The sequence below is a fragment of the Verticillium nonalfalfae genome, assembly GCF_003724135.2.
Source record: "Verticillium nonalfalfae strain VnAa140/NRRL 66861 chromosome Unknown scaffold_69, whole genome shotgun sequence".
Taxonomy (NCBI): domain Eukaryota; kingdom Fungi; phylum Ascomycota; class Sordariomycetes; order Glomerellales; family Plectosphaerellaceae; genus Verticillium; species Verticillium nonalfalfae.
The window spans coordinates 1-17,421 of record NW_021167294.1 but is presented as its reverse complement, the minus strand read 5'-3'; the positions used below and the strand labels follow the sequence as shown (position 1 = coordinate 17,421).

General features: G+C 58.6%; 7 protein-coding genes across 7 annotated transcripts; 2 read left to right on the top strand and 5 right to left on the bottom strand.

Annotated features, from left to right (window-relative positions):
* Positions 1 to 395: 395 nt before the first annotated feature.
* D7B24_007992 (uncharacterized protein) lies at positions 396 to 3,456 on the bottom strand (the record flags this gene model as incomplete). Its single annotated transcript, XM_028642091.1, has 4 exons — positions 396 to 1,602; positions 1,657 to 2,405; positions 2,459 to 3,176; positions 3,344 to 3,456. 4 exons carry the CDS (start codon positions 3,454 to 3,456, stop codon positions 396 to 398), a joined length of 2,787 nt encoding a protein of 928 aa, XP_028493953.1.
* Positions 3,457 to 4,892: 1,436 nt separating this feature from the next.
* On the top strand, positions 4,893 to 6,219 carry D7B24_007991 (uncharacterized protein; the record flags this gene model as incomplete). The annotated part of the gene is made up of 4 exons (XM_028642090.1): positions 4,893 to 5,120; positions 5,194 to 5,284; positions 5,340 to 5,915; positions 5,996 to 6,219. 4 exons carry the CDS (start codon positions 4,893 to 4,895, stop codon positions 6,217 to 6,219), a joined length of 1,119 nt encoding a protein of 372 aa, XP_028493952.1.
* Positions 6,220 to 6,544: 325 nt separating this feature from the next.
* D7B24_007990 (uncharacterized protein) lies at positions 6,545 to 8,213 on the bottom strand (the record flags this gene model as incomplete). The annotated part of the gene is made up of 2 exons (XM_028642089.1): positions 6,545 to 7,041; positions 7,115 to 8,213. 2 exons carry the CDS (start codon positions 8,211 to 8,213, stop codon positions 6,545 to 6,547), a joined length of 1,596 nt encoding a protein of 531 aa, XP_028493951.1.
* Positions 8,214 to 9,062: 849 nt separating this feature from the next.
* ERV14 (COPII-coated vesicle protein) lies at positions 9,063 to 9,688 on the bottom strand (the record flags this gene model as incomplete). Its single annotated transcript, XM_028642088.1, has 4 exons — positions 9,063 to 9,155; positions 9,212 to 9,278; positions 9,334 to 9,489; positions 9,588 to 9,688. 4 exons carry the CDS (start codon positions 9,686 to 9,688, stop codon positions 9,063 to 9,065), a joined length of 417 nt encoding a protein of 138 aa, XP_028493950.1.
* Positions 9,689 to 10,712: 1,024 nt separating this feature from the next.
* On the bottom strand, positions 10,713 to 12,092 carry MAP1 (Methionine aminopeptidase 1; the record flags this gene model as incomplete). Its single annotated transcript, XM_028642087.1, has 4 exons — positions 10,713 to 10,825; positions 10,884 to 11,430; positions 11,489 to 11,890; positions 11,949 to 12,092. 4 exons carry the CDS (start codon positions 12,090 to 12,092, stop codon positions 10,713 to 10,715), a joined length of 1,206 nt encoding a protein of 401 aa, XP_028493949.1.
* Positions 12,093 to 12,724: 632 nt separating this feature from the next.
* Positions 12,725 to 14,673, top strand: BNA4 (kynurenine 3-monooxygenase, mitochondrial precursor (Biosynthesis of nicotinic acid protein 4); the record flags this gene model as incomplete). Its single annotated transcript, XM_028642086.1, has 4 exons — positions 12,725 to 12,836; positions 13,133 to 13,350; positions 13,405 to 13,824; positions 13,879 to 14,673. The coding sequence occupies 4 exons, from the start codon at positions 12,725 to 12,727 to the stop codon at positions 14,671 to 14,673; spliced, it is 1,545 nt and encodes a 514-aa protein (XP_028493948.1).
* Positions 14,674 to 14,896: 223 nt separating this feature from the next.
* D7B24_007986 (uncharacterized protein) lies at positions 14,897 to 15,967 on the bottom strand (the record flags this gene model as incomplete). The annotated part of the gene is made up of 1 exon (XM_028642085.1): positions 14,897 to 15,967. The coding sequence occupies one exon, from the start codon at positions 15,965 to 15,967 to the stop codon at positions 14,897 to 14,899; it is 1,071 nt and encodes a 356-aa protein (XP_028493947.1).
* Positions 15,968 to 17,421: the final 1,454 nt, after the last annotated feature.

The following is a 17,421-nucleotide window of genomic DNA, read 5'->3' as shown; positions in this document are numbered from 1 at the left end:
GGACGGTTCAGACGGTGCAGGGTGGAGTTTTTAGATTTGACCAAGATCTATCGAAAGGTCGTTCTCAATCTAATGGCGCTTCGTACTGAATACGCTTTTGATTCCCAAACACACAGGCTCAGAGGGATAGTTCTACCTCGATTCAGTGAAGTCACATTCCAAACGATATATCCCGTTGGTAGAATCTGATACAGTCAAATCGGAAGGCGTCAAGAAGGCACAGTTTCCATGCTTGGCTTCAGACTCGATTCTCTGATCAACTCATCATACATTAAACCGTAGCACCGAGAAGCCGTTCCTTGCACAGTTATTCCAAGCTCGCAAGGAAGCTGACCCCAACCATATCTCGACTCCCAAACCATCGTATCGTAGCATGCATGGTCAGTCCGGACCCCTCACAGCACTACATCACCAACCTCGCCCTGCTTCAGCGCCTCAAGCAAAGCTCTGGCCGTGTCCCGATCCGCCCTCTCCTCCTCCCCCGCCGCCATCTCCGCCCACGCCCCATCCATCCACTCAGCCGCCTCCCCCCGCTGCTCCGAGCCATCAAAGTACATGCCGTCAAAGTCGCCCCCGGAACTGGGCGACACGCCGTGCAGGGGGAACGCAGCCATGACCTCCGCCGCGAGACCCGCAATGCCGTCCGAGGGCATGCCATTGCTGCCGCCGCCCATCATGTCAATGTCCATGGCGAGATCGTAGACCTGGTGGGGCGACGTCGCGTCCGTCGTGCTCTCGACCGAGTGGTCGCCCGCCGAAGCTGGCGATGTCGTCGATGTATCCTCGTCGGAGTGAACGGCTGTCACGACGCCGGGCTGAAGATTGAAGAGGGACGGGCGGAGAGTGCCTGCGTCAAAGTCGACGGCGTGGAGGGCGCTCGCGTGGGAGAAGAGATGATTCTGAGCCATTGCTGCTGCTGCTGCGGCGGCGGCGGCTGCCTCGTTGCGCTTCTGCTCGATGAGGGTGCGCAGCGCGTTAAAGCCACCTGTGAAGAGGCCGCGCAGGGAGACGGGGAAGTCGCCATCTTCGGGCAGGCGGCCCTTGGAGAGGGCGAGGTCCATGGTAAGTGCGAGGCGAAGGTAGGAGGATGGTTGGGACGCGAGAATGTCGGTCCAGTCGGAAATGGCCGAGCCGTCTGCTTGGTTGTTTGCACCGTCGGCGGGCGGGTCGATTTGCGCAAGGTTGACAATATGGCGGATCGTCTCGGAGACCAGGTCCACGCCGTCGTATTGTGGTTGATACGTCTTCATGGCTTCGATCAGAATGTTCAGGCGGTGCTGCTTCAGAGCTGACTGCGTATTTGGGTCAATCGCTGACGACCCGGATGATCTTTGTGCAGAGGAGGAGAGCTTGACGTCAAGGATATGAAGGACCAGTGGCAGGGCCGTACACGCTACCGCGCTGATGGGCAGCCAACGGGCGAGGCGGAGGTGGATGAGCTCCTTCAGACACTCTGTGACGCCCGAAGCTGCGTCCTGAAGCTCGTGGCGGTTCTCGCCAATGACGGCCAGGTCGCGGGAGGGGATCGAACTAAAGGAGGGCGCGGCAGCTGTAATGGCGAGGTGAAGGACTTCGTGGTGACTGAGAACGACACGGCTCGAACTGATGTGGTGTTAGTGCGGGCTCAAGAGGGGCCAAAAGTGCCTTTCGACTTACTGGTAATACATGTACATAAGGTTGGTGTACAGGATAACCGAATCGTGCTGGAACTCCTTGCCACCGCCCCCTGCATTCATGCGGGCGACTGAGCCACCGCCAAACATGGGGAATCGCAGCGTGGCGCTCTTGTACCACCGGCGTAAGTCGAGTTTGTACTCGCGAAGCTTGTCTTGCTCCTCGGCCTTTAGTTCGCGGCCCCATCCAGGGCTGTCATCGATGGGGAACACCAGTATCAGGATATCTGTCAGAACGACGCAAAGCTCAACCAGTTGCTCCAATATCTCTGCGAGACAGCGTTTCGTCCCCGGGTTGTAGGCACGCGAGCGTTCAATCTCATCCGAAAGATCGGCGTATCCGAGGATGCTGTTCTTGTCAAAATCGAAATGGGCGCGCGTGATCTGGAGAGGCCGGCGGATCCCGAGGCCCATGATCCTATCGCGGGTGATGCAGCACCACCACAAACGCTTGAGCGTGTTCTGAATGTGGGCGGGCGCGGCATCGTAGTGATGGGCCTCTGCCGTCTTGGCGTTCTGGATGGCGATCGCGAGCCACTGTGTGTTCGGTTTTCGGAAGCTGTGCGAGGCCGGTGCGGACCAGTGCGTGAGGAGTAAAGCGGCCTGGGCTATGGACAAGGGTGAGGATTCGGTTTCGAGGTCGTAGAGGAGCTTGGCTCGTCGGTAGAAGGATGCTCGGGCGGCGCGGATGGTCGGGTACCCCAGGGCCTTGATCGATTGACGAGAGACGAACTAGACATGGGATTAGCACATATGATGAAGCATTGTTTGAAGACTATACTAACATTAGCTGTCGAGAAGAGCATGGCTTGGAACACCAGTAAAGAGATTCGCTCCTGTTGCAAGCCCTTTGAGCCTCCGTTGCAGTACATGTCCCAGAAGTCGCCTTCATTCAGCAGCGGGAGCATGGGGTGAACGTGGAGGAAGTATTGCTGGACAAACTCATCAAGGATTGCCCTCGTTGGCATCCGCAGGCAGCCTTGAAGTTCGATAAAGTTGACATCCTGGGGAGGAATGTGATGAATGTTGCCAATGGCGAGGAAGGGATAATAGGAGTACGTAACGTCGGAGGTCATGATGGAGTGTTGCGGCTGCTCGGACGTACTTGTCCATTGCGTTGCTGGTACTGGGTTGAAGGAATTGGAGACGGAAAAGGTGCTTGTGAAGGCTCCCTTGGTGCTCGTCGCGACAGGCTTGGCGGTATGGGATGTTTTGGGAGGAGGATGATCGTGGTGGCATGAGCCATGGTTCTCTGTCGCTTTTGGTTGCGGCGCTTCGCCGATTGCCTCTGGTGATGAGTCGTCAACAAGACCGGCGAGTTCCCGACTGGCCAGGTCCCGGGACGCTGTGGAGTGTTCATGAAGGCCCTTGCCGTCATCGCGAACCACAGGTGGATTCAAGTGGTGTGTAGTAGCAGTGTCCACTGCATGCTGGTGAGTCTCATCGCCCTGGTGAGGGGGGTATGAAATTTGTATTTTCCCTGCATCCTCAGGCGGCGGTCGTCTATTTTTCACAGTCAGATTGACTCGAAAACAGACTCGTCCAATATGAGGACAAGACAAAGATAACGCGTATATACTCACAACCTTGACGCTCGGCCAGTGACAACACAACTCTCGCTGTCGAGATAGCAGTTCATGCATGGGCGTCCTCGTTGAGAGACATCACACCTCACTTTCCTCGCGCGGCATGACAGGCAGGCTTTGGGGGCTCGCTTGCGAGTCTTGGCCGGGGCCTTGGCCGTGGCCGTGGCCTCGACGGTTGCTGTCTGCGTGGTAGCCATTTTTGGCCGAGGGTTGAGAAGGGGGGTTCGAGGTAGATATCCTCTCTGTTCATGCGTGGGAAAGAATTGGCCGAGGTGAACAAGGGCAAACCGACTTTGACGAGGTAAAGAAAGTTGGGAGGAGGACGAGGATAAAAAGGGTCACCGTGGAACGTCAGGAGGCGCGTCAGTCTGGGGGAATCTGGATGGAGCCAACGCCCAAGATGATCCAAGTACGGTAGCTCGAGGCCAGGGTAGACCACCATCAACTCAGCGGGACTGCGGGGTGTGGGGGATAGAGCCACCCGCGGATCTGGAAATGAGGGGGAAATGGAGTTAAAGAGGATCAGAATATCGGGGATGGGTCGTCGGTAACCCTAGAACGGGCAAGCGGCTCGTCGTGGGACATGCTGGATGCTCGAGCTTCAGGCGAGGAGGGGGCGTCATCGTCCAAGCTCACCTTGCTGCTCTCGCTGGATAACTGCTCTCGCTAGGCAAGAAACTGAGCAGCACCGGCATTCCCGTTTCTGTCAACAGGCAGTGCCCCTCATATCGCCGAACGGACTTAGCAGAGTCGCTCTTGTCGAAATACATATTCAAGTCAAGTCGAGGCCACTGTTGAAACGTTTCTCGACGCAGACGGCCAACGCCATCAGCCATGTCCTCGTCCATGGGCCACTACCACTTGGTCTCACTCGCACCCCACCACCTTGGCTTAAGTCCGATGACTGAATACGCCTAGGGTCGCGAATCGCTCATCGAATTGGGGGGGAGTTTTGGAGTGGCGTGAGTCGGGGGGTTTCTGGAATGACTGATTGCCTGACGTCGAAGCTCAGGCTGACGCTGGCGCTCAGGAAAGTGAGAGTCGAGGGCACCTTGGTGGTGTTGAGCCAGGAGCGAAAATGGAAACGATTTGCCGAAGAGCCTTGGGCCAGGCCGGTAAACGAGAACCCGCAGGTCCGGGCAGGGCGGGTGCAAGGCCACTGACTCAGTGAGCGAGCGTCTTGGCACGCCCTCAGTAGTGATGACTGAGTCAGGAATTCTTCATCGTGATCATAAATTGCCTGTTGCATCGAAAGCTGAATCATTGGGCAATTTGTGACGAAGGGCTCCTTGACAGGAAGTCTTTAAGAAGGTCTTCACAAAAGTTGACAATGGGCAGGGAGGACTTGGACGCGTCCCCGTCAGGAAGGACCCCAGCTTCCCCAGCACCTGGCTTACTCACACCATCAGGTGAAGACCGGGCAAGGTGAAGACACCGAGGCTCCGCCCCTCACCGACAGATGTTCTGATTCTGGGTTAGGGCTGGTGAAGCCTATTGCGGTGAAGCCCATTGATTTGACGTAACCGATGGGAGGAGGATCTTCTGATGCCCGAATACTGTTTGGCTTGCTATGACCGCACCGATGTAACAGGGCCTCCCTTCATGTCCTTGTGCCAGGGCCATCAAAATCAACATGAAAGCCGTCAGCCTCCTCTCGCCTCTCCTCCACTTGTGCTGGGCCTCGCATCCACCCAGCGCCCAGGTACCCTTGCTTGACAATGACGATGTTGATCTGACCGACAGCAATCATTACTCCGGCATCAGGACATTTGCGAACCTGCCGTATGTCAATTGCTTCTCCAACCGAGACGCAAAGGACCACAAGTACGACATCGCCATCCTCGGCGCCCCGCATGATACTGTTCGTTCACCTCATACTGCACCCAAACCTGTAGCTAGTATAAGGTACCTACCCTGTGCTGACCATACCTGAGACGACAACAGGCCGGCCAGGCGCTCGCTATGGCCCGTCTGGCATCAGGACCGGCAGCCAGCGCAAGGGTCCCGAATGGAGCATCTACACTGGTACATCCCCTCCCTCCCACACAGGATCTCCCTCGATGCTGACGAGCCCCCAAAGGCCGCAACCCCCTCGCCGACTGGGCCACGGTAGTCGACTGCGGCGACGCCCACCTCACCTGGCTCGACAGCCGCGTCTCCCTCCAGCGCCTCGACAAGGCCCACGAGGTCCTCGCTGGCCGCCCCGCCGCCAACGCCTCCGTCTCGGCGACGCCGCGCATCCTCACGCTCGGCGGCGACCACACCACGACCCTGTCCGCCCTGCGCTCGACCTCGGCGCGCTGGGGCCCCGTCTCCGTCATCCACTTTGATAGCCACATCGACACCTGGGACCCGGCCGTCCTGGGCGGCGACATATCCGACTACGCCGCCCTCAACCACGGCACCTTCCTGCACGTGGCGCACGAGGCGCACCTCATCCTCAACTCATCCGTCCACGCCGGCGTCCGCGCGCCGCTGGTGCGCCGGAAGGGCGATCTCCGCAACGACGCGCGCTGCGGCTTCGCCATGGTCACGGCACGGGACATTGACGCGCTCGGCGTCCAGGGCGTCGTTTCGAGGATCCGCGAACGCGTTGGCGATTCGTTGGTGTACATCAGCGTCGATATCGATGTCCTCGATCCGGCCTTTGCGCCAGGTACGCTCCCCTGTCCTCCGCCCCCTTGTTGCGATACTGGGTGAGATGAGGGGAGAAACGGCGAGACTGACGCTGGGCAGGGACTGGCACGGCTGAACCTGGTGGCTGGTCTACGCGCGAGCTGCTGGCGATCCTCGACGGGCTTGAGGGCTTGCCTGTTGTGGGCGCGGATGTCGTCGAAGTGGCTCCGGCGTATGACACGAATGGCGAGATTACCGTGCTTGCTGCTGCTGAGATTGCGTACTCGCTGGTTGATCTCATGGTGTTTCGGCCCGTGAAATCCAAGGCGGATAACGGGGAGTGATATGAGCCTTCTTGGCGAATCGTTGCTAGAAAAGACTTGGAGTCTAGATCAAGATGGGAGGTCCGATGGAGCGAGTTTTCGGCTAAATTGCTGCGAAGAAGGTCGACAGACCAAGAACAAACAAAAAAAAAACCACCTTTGCAGAGCTCGTGTTTATTTGAGCAAGCAACCTAGCATTCACTAGCAAGTTCCGCAACGCATCAAGCAAGAAAAGGCGAAGGATATCTATTGGGAGGATTCTGAACTGCCACCCCTGTTTTTGTAAAGCCACGCCAAACGCCCAACAATGCTACCATGCCAGAGTACACACACAACAATCCGGAACCTAATCCCAGTACCTGATGAGCCCGTCCATGCCGGCCGACACAAACTTGCTCGACTCCTGCGGGTGCCACGCGACGCACGTGACAGCCTCGTCGCCGGCCTTGAGCTTGTGGTACATCTTGCACGTCTTCCAGTCCCAAAAGGCGACGAAGCCGAGCGTGTCGCCCGACGCGAGGAACTGCCCGTCGTGGCTGACGGCCACGTCGATGGCCGTGCCGGCATTGTTGTGGCCGCGGTACGACTTTTTGCGGTTCTGGCGGAACTTGTCGTTGGCGCCATAGACGACAATCTGGTTGTCCGAGCTCTGGTACGCGACGTACTTGCCGCTCGGGTGCGGCGCCGCCCGCGTCATCGGGTACATGTACGGCTCGGCAATGTACTTGATCGGCACGGGAATGTTGTAGTCCCACGCGCGCAGCGACTTGTCGTCCGACGTTGTCATGAAGCGGCGGCCCTCGTCGACGAATGTGATGGTGTTGATGGCGGCCAAGTGGTGGTCTGTCAGGGATTAGTTTGGGGCGATCAGAGAGGTGAAGGCCTATTTTTGTTAGACAAAAAAAAAAAAACGCACCGTATTCCTGGACGATTTCGTTGCCCGCCCTCGTGTCCCACTGCACAATCTTCTTGTCCGACATGCCGGCGACGAACTCGTGCGCGTGCTCGGCCGTCGGGTTGAAGCGCACCACGTGGGGCGTCTTGCCCGTCGAGAAGCGGCTGATACACGTGCCCGTTTCCGTATCCCAGAGCTTGATCTGCCGGTCAAAACTCGCCGACAGAAACTGCGTGCCGTCGATGTTGAAGGTCGCATCCGAAATGGCCTTTGTGTGTCCGGAATACGTCCGCAGGAGCTCCCGCTGGTGGTACACGTCCCAGATCTTGACCGTCGAGTCCGCCGAGGCCGAGAGGAGCAGGTGGCCCGACTCGGGGAAGAAGCGTGTCGCCGTGACGGCCTTGGCGTGGTCCTTCCAGACGTGGATCTGCCGCTTCGGGATAAAGTTGGTGATGCTGCCGACGTCCTTGCGCAGGTCGACGTCCAGGTCCTGGGGCACGTGCATGTAGGTCCGGCCCTGGTAGTCGCGCTCGGCGGCCCCGTGGAACGTCGTCGTCTCCTCGCCGAGCGCCTCGACCTCCTTGCGGCGCGCGAGGGCCGATTCGGGCGCCTGCAGGACGGTGCCGCTCTCGACGACGTCGTCCTCGTCCGTCACCTCCTCGTACTCCTCGTCGCTCGCGAGCGCCTCGCCCTCGCCCACAATCTCGTACTCGGGCCGCTTGTACCGCGCCCAGGGCCCGACGTAGGCGCCGTCGCCCTCGGCGATCGCGGCGTCGCCCTTGCCCTCGCGGCCCGCGCGTATCCTCTCGGCCTCCTGCTTCACCTGTGCGCCGCTCTGGTATTCCCGTTCCGGCCCACCCTTGCGTTCGATGGCGCGGTGCTTGCTGCGAAAGGTGTGCTCCGACACGTGCGTCTCCTCGGCGAAGCCCGTGAGGACGTTCTTCCGCTTGAGGGCGCTGTTGGCGCTCTCGTCCTTGAAGGGGTTCGCGGGCCCCATCCGTGGTCGCGCGAGGTCCTCGCCCGAGTAGGGGACGACGGCGTGGTCGGCCTCGGCTTCTCGTCGTACGATCAGCGCGTCCTGGGGCGCCATGTTCGGCGGGTAGTCTCCGAAGCCAGACATGCTGGGCGGCCTGTCGTGAGGGAATGGCGGCACGTGTGGTCTGTCGTTTGGGCGATTAGGCAGGGGGAGGTCAGGTTACAAAATGTTTCGTCCTCTGTCGCGGTCGGCAGAGGTTTGACGTGACGTAGGAAACGGAAGGTCACGTGATCGCAAATGGGATTCGAGCTCGAACGTCCCCACTTGGCGGCCACAGAACAAACAGGATTCGGACGGATGCAGGACCGGAGCTGGCGATAGATGGAGGGCGATGGAAGGAGAATGCGAGGCAGCACGCAGTATGCGCAGCTAGCTGGCACGGAAAGCGTTACACAATCAAAGGGGGAAAATCCAAGAGAAACTCTTTGTCCAGATAGTTGTCATTACTCAATCCTATGCCACGCGCCCCCGGCTTCAGGCTGGAAAGCTGCCTGCAAGCAACAGAAAACAGATACAAGGTATTGGTCTTCGCATCATAACCTCCCAATTCCCAAACAGCTGAATGAGTCTCACATGTAAACCGGAGCACCTCGTCATCGACCGCGTAGTAGAGGGGCGTGAAGCTGTAGTCCATGCACACCTCTCTATTCTTTTTTTCTTTTTTTTCGGTCGCCGTCTCGTCGGTGCTGTCAGACGTTACCCAACATCACAAACACCGCCGCTCCGTCCCCCTTCCTGCTGGTATCTCATGACCGTGTCTAGTCCGGTGGCCCGGTACGCCTTTGCCTAGCGCACCCTCGAAAGCAGCCCTCGCAAGCGCATCTAGAGGATAGTCGTTCGTCCATCGTCTCGTCTGGTTTTCGTATCGTGCCGCGAGAATGTCGCGCCATGTGCCGAAAGCCGTCCGCGTCGATGCTGGAAAGCGCATGGCGCTTATTTGGTGTCGTCCCGGATGAGAGCGACAATCATGCTGTAGAGGTAGAAGAAGAAGAGCAAAAGGTGGAAACCAAGCTTGACGAAGGATTCCTGCGCAGCGAGTCAGCTTGTGTGCGGTTGAGCGCGCTCGTCCTGGAAGAGCTCACCTTCTTGTGCACGTTCAGCTTCCTGAAGATCTCAGTAGCGTCCAGCAGGTGGGTGTTCTCAACGATCCTGTGTCACTGGGTCAGCGAGCACTCTTCGCGCCAAGGCCGAGGGGCAGTCGTACTTCTTGACATTCCACGCAAGGAGGGGAAGGTTGAGGATCAGAGGCAGCCAGTATCCGTTGATGAGGAAGAGGAATGTCATGAAACCATGAACAGCAGCCTCGGGGATGATGTAGGTGTTCAGGCGGTTGCAGAGGTCAATGGGGTTGATGTAGTCGCTGCGCGTGCCGAAAGGTTAGCCATAGTTCAAGCCTGGGAGGAGAGGGCGCTGCTGTGGCGAGACGTCAGGCGCAGCAGCAAGGAGGAGTGCGCGTACCATTCCAGATCGCTGTACATGATGGTGAAGAAGACTTGAAGGAACAGGTTGACGGCGTTGATCAGCACCGCAAAGAGGTATAACCACGCCTCGCCGGACATTTTGACGGTTGATCGTTCTGTCGAACAGAGAAGTTGTTGGTGTTGGTGGTATGTGTCAAGGGGGAACCAAGGTCACGACTCGAGCACCGTCGAGATCGGTGGCGGTTGGGGGAGGGGAGCTGCTGGTAGCTGCTGTGTGCAGACAGAGCTCGAGGGTCGGGGGAGGGAAGAGGTCCGAGGATGATACTTCTCGAGACGAGTCTGGTTCTGCGACGGGTCCTGTTGCCTGGAAGAGCCAAGTGAACAGGTTGCGGGATCGCGAAGTCGAATGTGGTGTTGATGGTGGGAAAATTGAGAGGTGGGCAGTCGAAATCGGGGAAACTGGGGCGAGACGGCTGATGATGAATGATGAAAGACCTGGACCCGGAGGCGGCTCGATGGCCTTGCCTGGTCCCTCCCCCCGGGGGCACGCTGGTGTGATGGGCGCTGCTGGGTGCTGGGTCTTGGAGCTGGCTGGCGTGTGGAGTGGTCCTGGCCAGTCGCCGGTGGTCGGTGGCCGGTTCGGTGGACACCGAATTTTAATCGCGCGGCGGCCAATCCAGCCCATCAGCAACTGTTCGCTTGCGGAGGCGCGCTACAACCACTGTTTTCGGGGACTGCTTGGGGCGCTCTGGCCACCCGGGACTCCCCTGTACCGTGCGTCCGCCAGGGAGCCCGCTCGGTTGGTGCAGGGTGTGCTGGTCCCCTGCGGGTGGGTGGTTGGGCGAGCAGGGCAGGAGGGGCAATACTGGAGCACCACAAGGTACTACAAGAGGGCTAGAGGGGATTCATCATCACGCAGGTGGCTGGGTGATCCCCCCACAGCCTGGTTGACAGCTCAGTCGTCACGTCACCGAGGCCAGATAAGAGGCACATGGCCACATGCTCACGTCGGCATCGGCCTCTGCCTGGTGCCTGACCATATGGCAGCCAAGGGCAAAGATCGGAACAAAACTTTTCTCCCACCTGCTGCCGCGCAGCTCGCTGTCTATGCTCCCCAAACGCCCTCATCCACCGAATATGCTCGCCCACCGGGATCGAATCACTATGCGCTTCCATTTGCCGCGACTTCGGGCATCGGGATGGGTCCACCGGGCGAGTCCGCGGTCCTGGCTGTCAGGACCTCGACTCCGTCTTCCGTCACGAGCAGGGTGTGTTCTGTTCCGACGTGTCAGCACCACTGCGTATTGCCCGTTCTGACCATGAGGTGACCTACCAAATTGCGCCGTCCTCTTGCCGTCAATCGTCGTGCTCGTCCAGTTGTCGGGCCAGGTGACATCGCGGTACTTGCCAAGCGCAATCATGGGCTCAATCGTAAACGTCATGCCGGGCTTGCACTCGCCCACCGCCTTGTTCTTGGCGTAGTGAGGCACGTTGGGCGGGCCGTGGAAGAGCTTGTTGATGCCGTGACCACAGTAGGTGCGGATGACGCTGCAGTTCTTCGCCTTGGCGTGCTTCTCGATGATGTTGCCAAACTCGCGGATCAGGGTGCCTGGCTTGACGGCGGCGATGGAAAGGTCGAGACACTCGCGCGCCGTCTCGACAACCCTGACCGCATCCGGGTCCGCCTTGGCCCTGTCGCCGACGTAGTACGTCTCGTTCAGATCGCCATGATAGCCGCCGTGGAAGAGTGACACGTCAATGTTGAGGATATCGCCGTCCATCAGAAGGCGCTGGTCGGGAATGCCGTGGCAGATGACCTCGTTGGGCGACGTGCAGACGGACTTGGGGAAGTGGTTGTAGTTGAGGGGCGAGGGGTAAGCCTGGCGAGGGAGGGTCAGCAACTCTTTCCGTGTGTTACCGCCCGATCCTTATACTCACGTCTCTTTCAATGCACGCCTTGTGGACAACCTCGTCGATGTAGTCGGTTGTCACGCCAGGCTTGATCGCGGCAGCCGCAATATCGAGGACCTCGCGCGACAACCGGCACACCTTGCGCATGGCGGCAATGCCCTTGGCATCGAGAATCTCCGCCTTGTTCCTGTTGATGATGGACCTGCTGTACTTGGGAATGCCATCCTCAGACCAGTCGGGGTGCGGGATGTGCTTCGGGACGGTGCGCTTTGCGGAGAGGGGGTAGACGGGGCGCAGGGAGCCGGTGTAAGGGTAGGTCGGGAAGGGGTTGAAGTAACCGGTCTCTGGGTCAGGTTTAGAGACTACGCTCGGCGGGAGGATGTGGTGGAGTATACTTGTCTGCGACTTGTGCATGCTCTTGTGGGTTCCCTTGGAGAAGGTTAGTAGTGTGTTGGATGATCAGCGCAGGCGGCGACCGCGAGCTCACCCAGTTCTTCTTGAAGCAGTCCTGCGAGCAGAAGAAGCTGTCCTTGATGCCGACCTTCAGGCACGTTGGGCATTGCAAGGAGCCGGCATCATTCGAGCAGTCCTCGCCCATGCACTTGCGCTTCGCGGGGGGTTCTTCAGCCATGGTGGCGGGACGATTTTGTTGCGAGTGGCGGGGTGAAGACGGCAACTCTCGAGAGGCGTTGGGGCAGTTGGCAGGTGGAGGAAGTAGGAGAATAAGGCAAATCACTTGAAGAACCGTCAGAAAGACGGTAGAAAAAAAATACTCTGCGATTTCCAGGACGGCGGGGAAAGAATTCGCGACAGTCGCAGGTGGCAGGATTTCGCGGTTCGACTCTGAATGCCGTTTCCAAAAAGTCGTCGCTGGTGCTGTTGGTGTGATAGGTGATAGGCACAGCCAGCACCCCACCCCTCCCTCGGCAGGCCGTCGCGAGCTTTAGTCATCAGAACCGCAAGTCGCCGGCCGGATGGCCTCAGTGACCCAGGCTTGCCAGGGAGTGCCTCACTAGGCCTAGGGAGTGTCTCCTCGGGAGTGAGCGCCTGCTGGTGGGAAGAGCTCCCGGCAAATGGGAACCATCTTATCTAAGCGTCGTGATTAACCGGCAACGGCGGTATCGCTCGAAAGCCCGTCCCAGCACAGTCTAGGTCGTTACCCAAACATCCGACTCTGCGAGTGAATCATGCATTTCTCTCTCATCGACAACTCCCTTTTGTCGCCGTCACTCGCTCGCTGACCTGTTGTCAACTGTTGTCAGCATGGTCCTGAAGCAGAAGTTTGTCGTCGTTGGCGCCGGCCCTGTTGGCTCTCTGGCAGCGCTCTACGCGGCTAAGCGAGGCCATGATGTAGAGATTTATGAACTGAGGCCCGGTAAGTCCCATTGGCTCTAGAGTTGTCATGGCTGAGTATGCGTTTTTGTCGCGTGACGGAGCCGTCATCGTCACAATTCCCGCAAAAAATGTTTGCCTGTCTTCCCGAGTGCTTGGTACCGTCGATGGTGATCGGCGCGTTTCGAATCACCTTGCAGAATCTCAATTGCTTTTCATTCTGTCCTGCCACATTGCATCCTAGTCCCTTTGAGTTGAAGGGTCTTTCGTTCCCTACGAAGTCAAGATGGCTGCCGGAGCTGCTCTTTGACTTGATCGCACCACTGACAAAGAACTTAGATTTGCGAGACCCTACAACGACACTGCTCAACTTCACTCGCTCCATCAATCTTGCTCTGTCAGAGCGTGGCATCAATGCTATGCGTCACGCTGGCCAGCCGAGGTTGCTGGAGCACGTGTTTGGTGCAACCATTCCCATGCGCGGCCGTATGATCCACGGCCGTGGTTCCAATGGTGACCTTTACGAAGCTGCACAGGATTACGATATTCATGGACGTGTACGTTGTTGACGTGGAGAATGCCGTAGACTCCGCCAAACTGACCCAAAGCAGACGATTTTCGCTGTCGACCGAGCTGGCCTCAATAAGCGGCTCCTCGATATTCTTGAAGACATGCCCAATGTCAAGTTCTTCTTCAGCCACAAACTCACAGGTGCCGATTTCAAGAAGCGCAAGGCATGGTTCGAGGTCATGACGTCCGAGTCGGCCACCGGCAGGGCGAGGGAGATTGAAATCGACTTTGATCTCATGATTGGCGCTGACGGCGCCCACTCAGCCGTCCGGTACCACATGATGAAGTTTGCGCAGCTGAACTATCGACAAGACTACATCGGCACGCTGTGGTGTGAATTCCACATTAAGCCTGTCAAGGTCCGCTCGGATGAGAACCCGAATGCCGTCTTTAGGATATCGCCAAACCATCTCCACATCTGGCCCGGCAAGGACTTCATGTTCATCGCCATTCCCAGCGATGTGCGTCAAATTCCCAGATTCAACTTGGAGAGCTCTCGGGCTAACATGCTACAGGACGGATCCTTCACTTGCACGCTCTTCCTGCCCAGCGCGCAAACGTTGGCCCTCGAGAAGAACCCCGCCAGCATCCCTGAGTTCTTCGACAAGCACTTTCCCGGCGTCACGGAGCTCATCCCTGGCAGAGAGCTCATCGAGTCCTTCGAGAGGAATCCTCACCTGCCCCTCATCAGCGTCAAATGCAGCCCGTACCACTACAAGTCCTCCGCCGTGATTGTCGGCGACGCCGCGCATGCCATGGTCCCCTTCTACGGCCAAGGCATGAATGCCGGCCTCGAGGACGTCCGCGTCCTCTTCTCCATTCTCGATAAGCACGCCGAAGCCGAGTCAAACAGCCCCCTCGACGACGACGACGACGACGCCGCCAGCGCCTCCGCCGCCGCCGCCTACGGTCGCGAGGTGGCCCTCGCCGAGTACACGACGAACCGCGTGCCCGACGCGCACGCCATCAACGACCTGGCGCTGCAAAACTACGTCGAGATGCGCGCGTCGGTGCTCTCGCCCAAGTACCGCCTGCGCAAGTGGCTCGAGGAGATGATGTCTGTCTACCTGCCGGGCCTCGGCTGGCAGACGAAGTACTCGCGCGTCAGTTTCGAGAACCAGCGCTACTCCGAGGTCGTGGCACAGAGCGAGCACCAGGGCGAGGTCCTCGTGTCCGTCTTTGAGGCGCTCGTCTGCAGCCCGTTCATCGTCGGCGCCGTTTGGCTGTGGTGGAAGCAGCCCAAGTGGATCGCGAGGACGTATCAGGCGTGGACGGAGAAGGCCATCATGGCTGCTTTCGAGCGTCTTTGACGTGGCTTGGTGTGTTTGCGTAGTGTACCGTTTCAAAATCTCAAGATACCTCGTGTTTGTGTCGTTTTGATCGTTTCGAAATGCCTCTCCACATTTCATCATCATTTTTTGCCATTGCTCTGGAAGTGATTGCTCTGATACAGTGGTCTGGAGATGTTGGCAAAGGAGAAGTCACCTGACGTCTATCTGTCTTGAGAACTTACGCAGGAAGAAGACGTGCTTCTCAGCGCAAGGATGCCAATAGCTCGAGAGCACCAGGCGTACCCTTCCATGCTCGGAGTGAATGACTTCTCGCAGCGTGCGCCTCTTCCCTGGAACCTACTACGTACGATGCGGCTGCTATGCCAGGGTCAGTATCAGGCTGTGCCATCGCATCCAGCAGGTGTTTATTGGCCCGGTGCACGGCGGTCACCACCTCGCGGACCTGTCTCGCGAGCTCGTCAACAACGGGCTTCGGGTCCTCGGCCAGAATCAGCAGAGAGTCAGAATGGCGAGTAATGGCGCTGCTGTGATGTGCCGCTTCAAGGAGAGCGATCTTCTCCTGGACTGTGCAACCTGCTGCGCCGGCGACAGCCTTTTCTGCGCTCTGCAGTGCAAAGAGGAGGCGAATCTTGATCAGGGCCAACGAGTGAAGCTCGAGCGTTCCGGCCGACTTCCGGCGCACAAAGAGGTCGACGGGCTCGAGGGCATTGGCATTCTCGAGGTCGAGAAACGGAGAGTCGGGCATGTCTTTGAGATGGCTCTCGTCGTCCGCGTGGGCGACCCACCACTTGACAAAGTCATACGCCTCCTGCTCTCTGCCGAGGTGCACCATGACGGAGGGCAGCTGGTGGCGCAGGCCGAGTTCATCGCTGCGGTTGAGACGTAGCATGTCCAGGCCGTGGTCGAGCGCCTCCTCGAGACTGGGCACGGTGTCCAGGTGGATGAGGGTCTGCGTCAGCGCGTAGCGAGCCCGCATATAGGGCCGCGTCTCTGGAATGGCGTAGAAGTGGCCGACGGAGGTCTCGAAGACGTTGGGCGGCGTGAAAGGGTCGGGCTCGGCATTGCGAAGGTCATCTTCGGCATCTTCGTACGCCTTGCGACGGGCCCCGACGAGCTTGCAGGTCTTCTTGTGCGAGGACCACTGTGACGTCTGGCAAGGCTTGCTGCAGTAAAGGACGCCTGTACAGCCGGCACATCGTTGGAGGCTGCCGCTGGCAGTGCCACATGCCTGGCAGCGAGGAAGCGGACGAGGTGCTCCGGGAGTGTATTCGAAGGGGCTGCCTTGTCGAATGGCAGCGTCTGAAAACTGCATGATATCGAGATTGTCGTGGGGGAGACTGTCCAACGGCTAATGACCATGGAGACATTTCTTTCGTCGATCGCGGTTCCAACGCATCAGACGCGTCGTCTCCACGGTAGACGCTAAAAAGGAGGGGGTTCTGAGAGGGGCTCTCGGCCCCCCCCCCCTCACCCCACGCAGACCCAGTGGCACCTTGATTTTAGGGGTCTTTCGAGACGCCACAGCCCTCCGATGAGAGCTCGCTTCAGAGGCCCAAGCTGTCAGTGCTATAAATCCCCGCGGCTGGGTACCAAGTACGTAGCGAGGCGCCGCCTAACAAGTCATCTCTGGACAAGACAGACAGGTCACACCCAGGTGATCTCCGTGTAGTAGCTGCAGCTGGGGCGAGAGAGCATGAAACTGTTGAAGAAGCTAGCATCAGACGCCGCAATAAATCACGCTTTCCCATGCCACCGTGAACCTTCTTTCCACCAATGCGGCACGTCAGGACCTCAGTGTCCGGCTCAAGCCGAGAGAATGACACTCTCCAGTGGAGCGTTGGTGACACTCTCCAGTGGAGCTTCGGTTGAAATGGTCGAAATGGTGGGTGGTGATGGTGGTGACGCCCCCCTGCCCCAGGTCATCGATCCTTGTGCCATTGGCCAATGGCACCACAAAGGCCACCACCCCAAAGCACCGAGCATCTCCAAGCTTCTCTCATGCAAGCACCTCTTCCCTTCCCCTCCAAACACCCCACGTCAACCACCTCCGTCTCGACCACCACCACCACCAGCAAGAGCCCAGACAACGACGAGCGATAAGACGCACTGGCGTCTCCTCTCAACCATCCGTTTGGCCCGTCACGATCCACCGTTGCATCCCATTAATCACGCATTCCGTCACGATGCTGTGTTCCACGAAACAGACTTCCTCCCTCGCCTGAGTCTTCCCCGCTCCCTCCTTGATGCAGCCGAGCGGGGGGCTCCTACCCGGCCATGACCCGGATATAAAGAGCTGGTCGTCCTTGAGAGACATCTGACGGCCAACCCTCATCCTTCTCTTTCTAAACCTTCGACATCACCAGATTCCATCTTCTACACCACGGAAGCATCACCAGACCACACACTACTACACACATCGTACGCAGAGCAAGCTCTTCAGCACTGCCCCTTGACCCCCTCCTTCCGGACCTGTACTGATTCTCTCCTTGTCCGCAGTCCACCTTGACGGTACGCCTCTCGCCGAAACCGGCAGAGAGAGCAATGGCCACGCAAGGGTTATCCGTCAGGCGTCGTGGCCTCGTGCCATGACGAACGTTCAAGTTCTTCATTATCATCAGGTACTTTGATATCTGTTGTGAGCAATGAGCCGGTGTTCGGGTTTTGCATCTCTCGGTCGCTCTTCCATCCACCCGCCCCGACATGGACACTCTTCATGTCCATCCCGAGGCGGAGATGGTGGACGCCCTTGAGACACAATGCAATCCT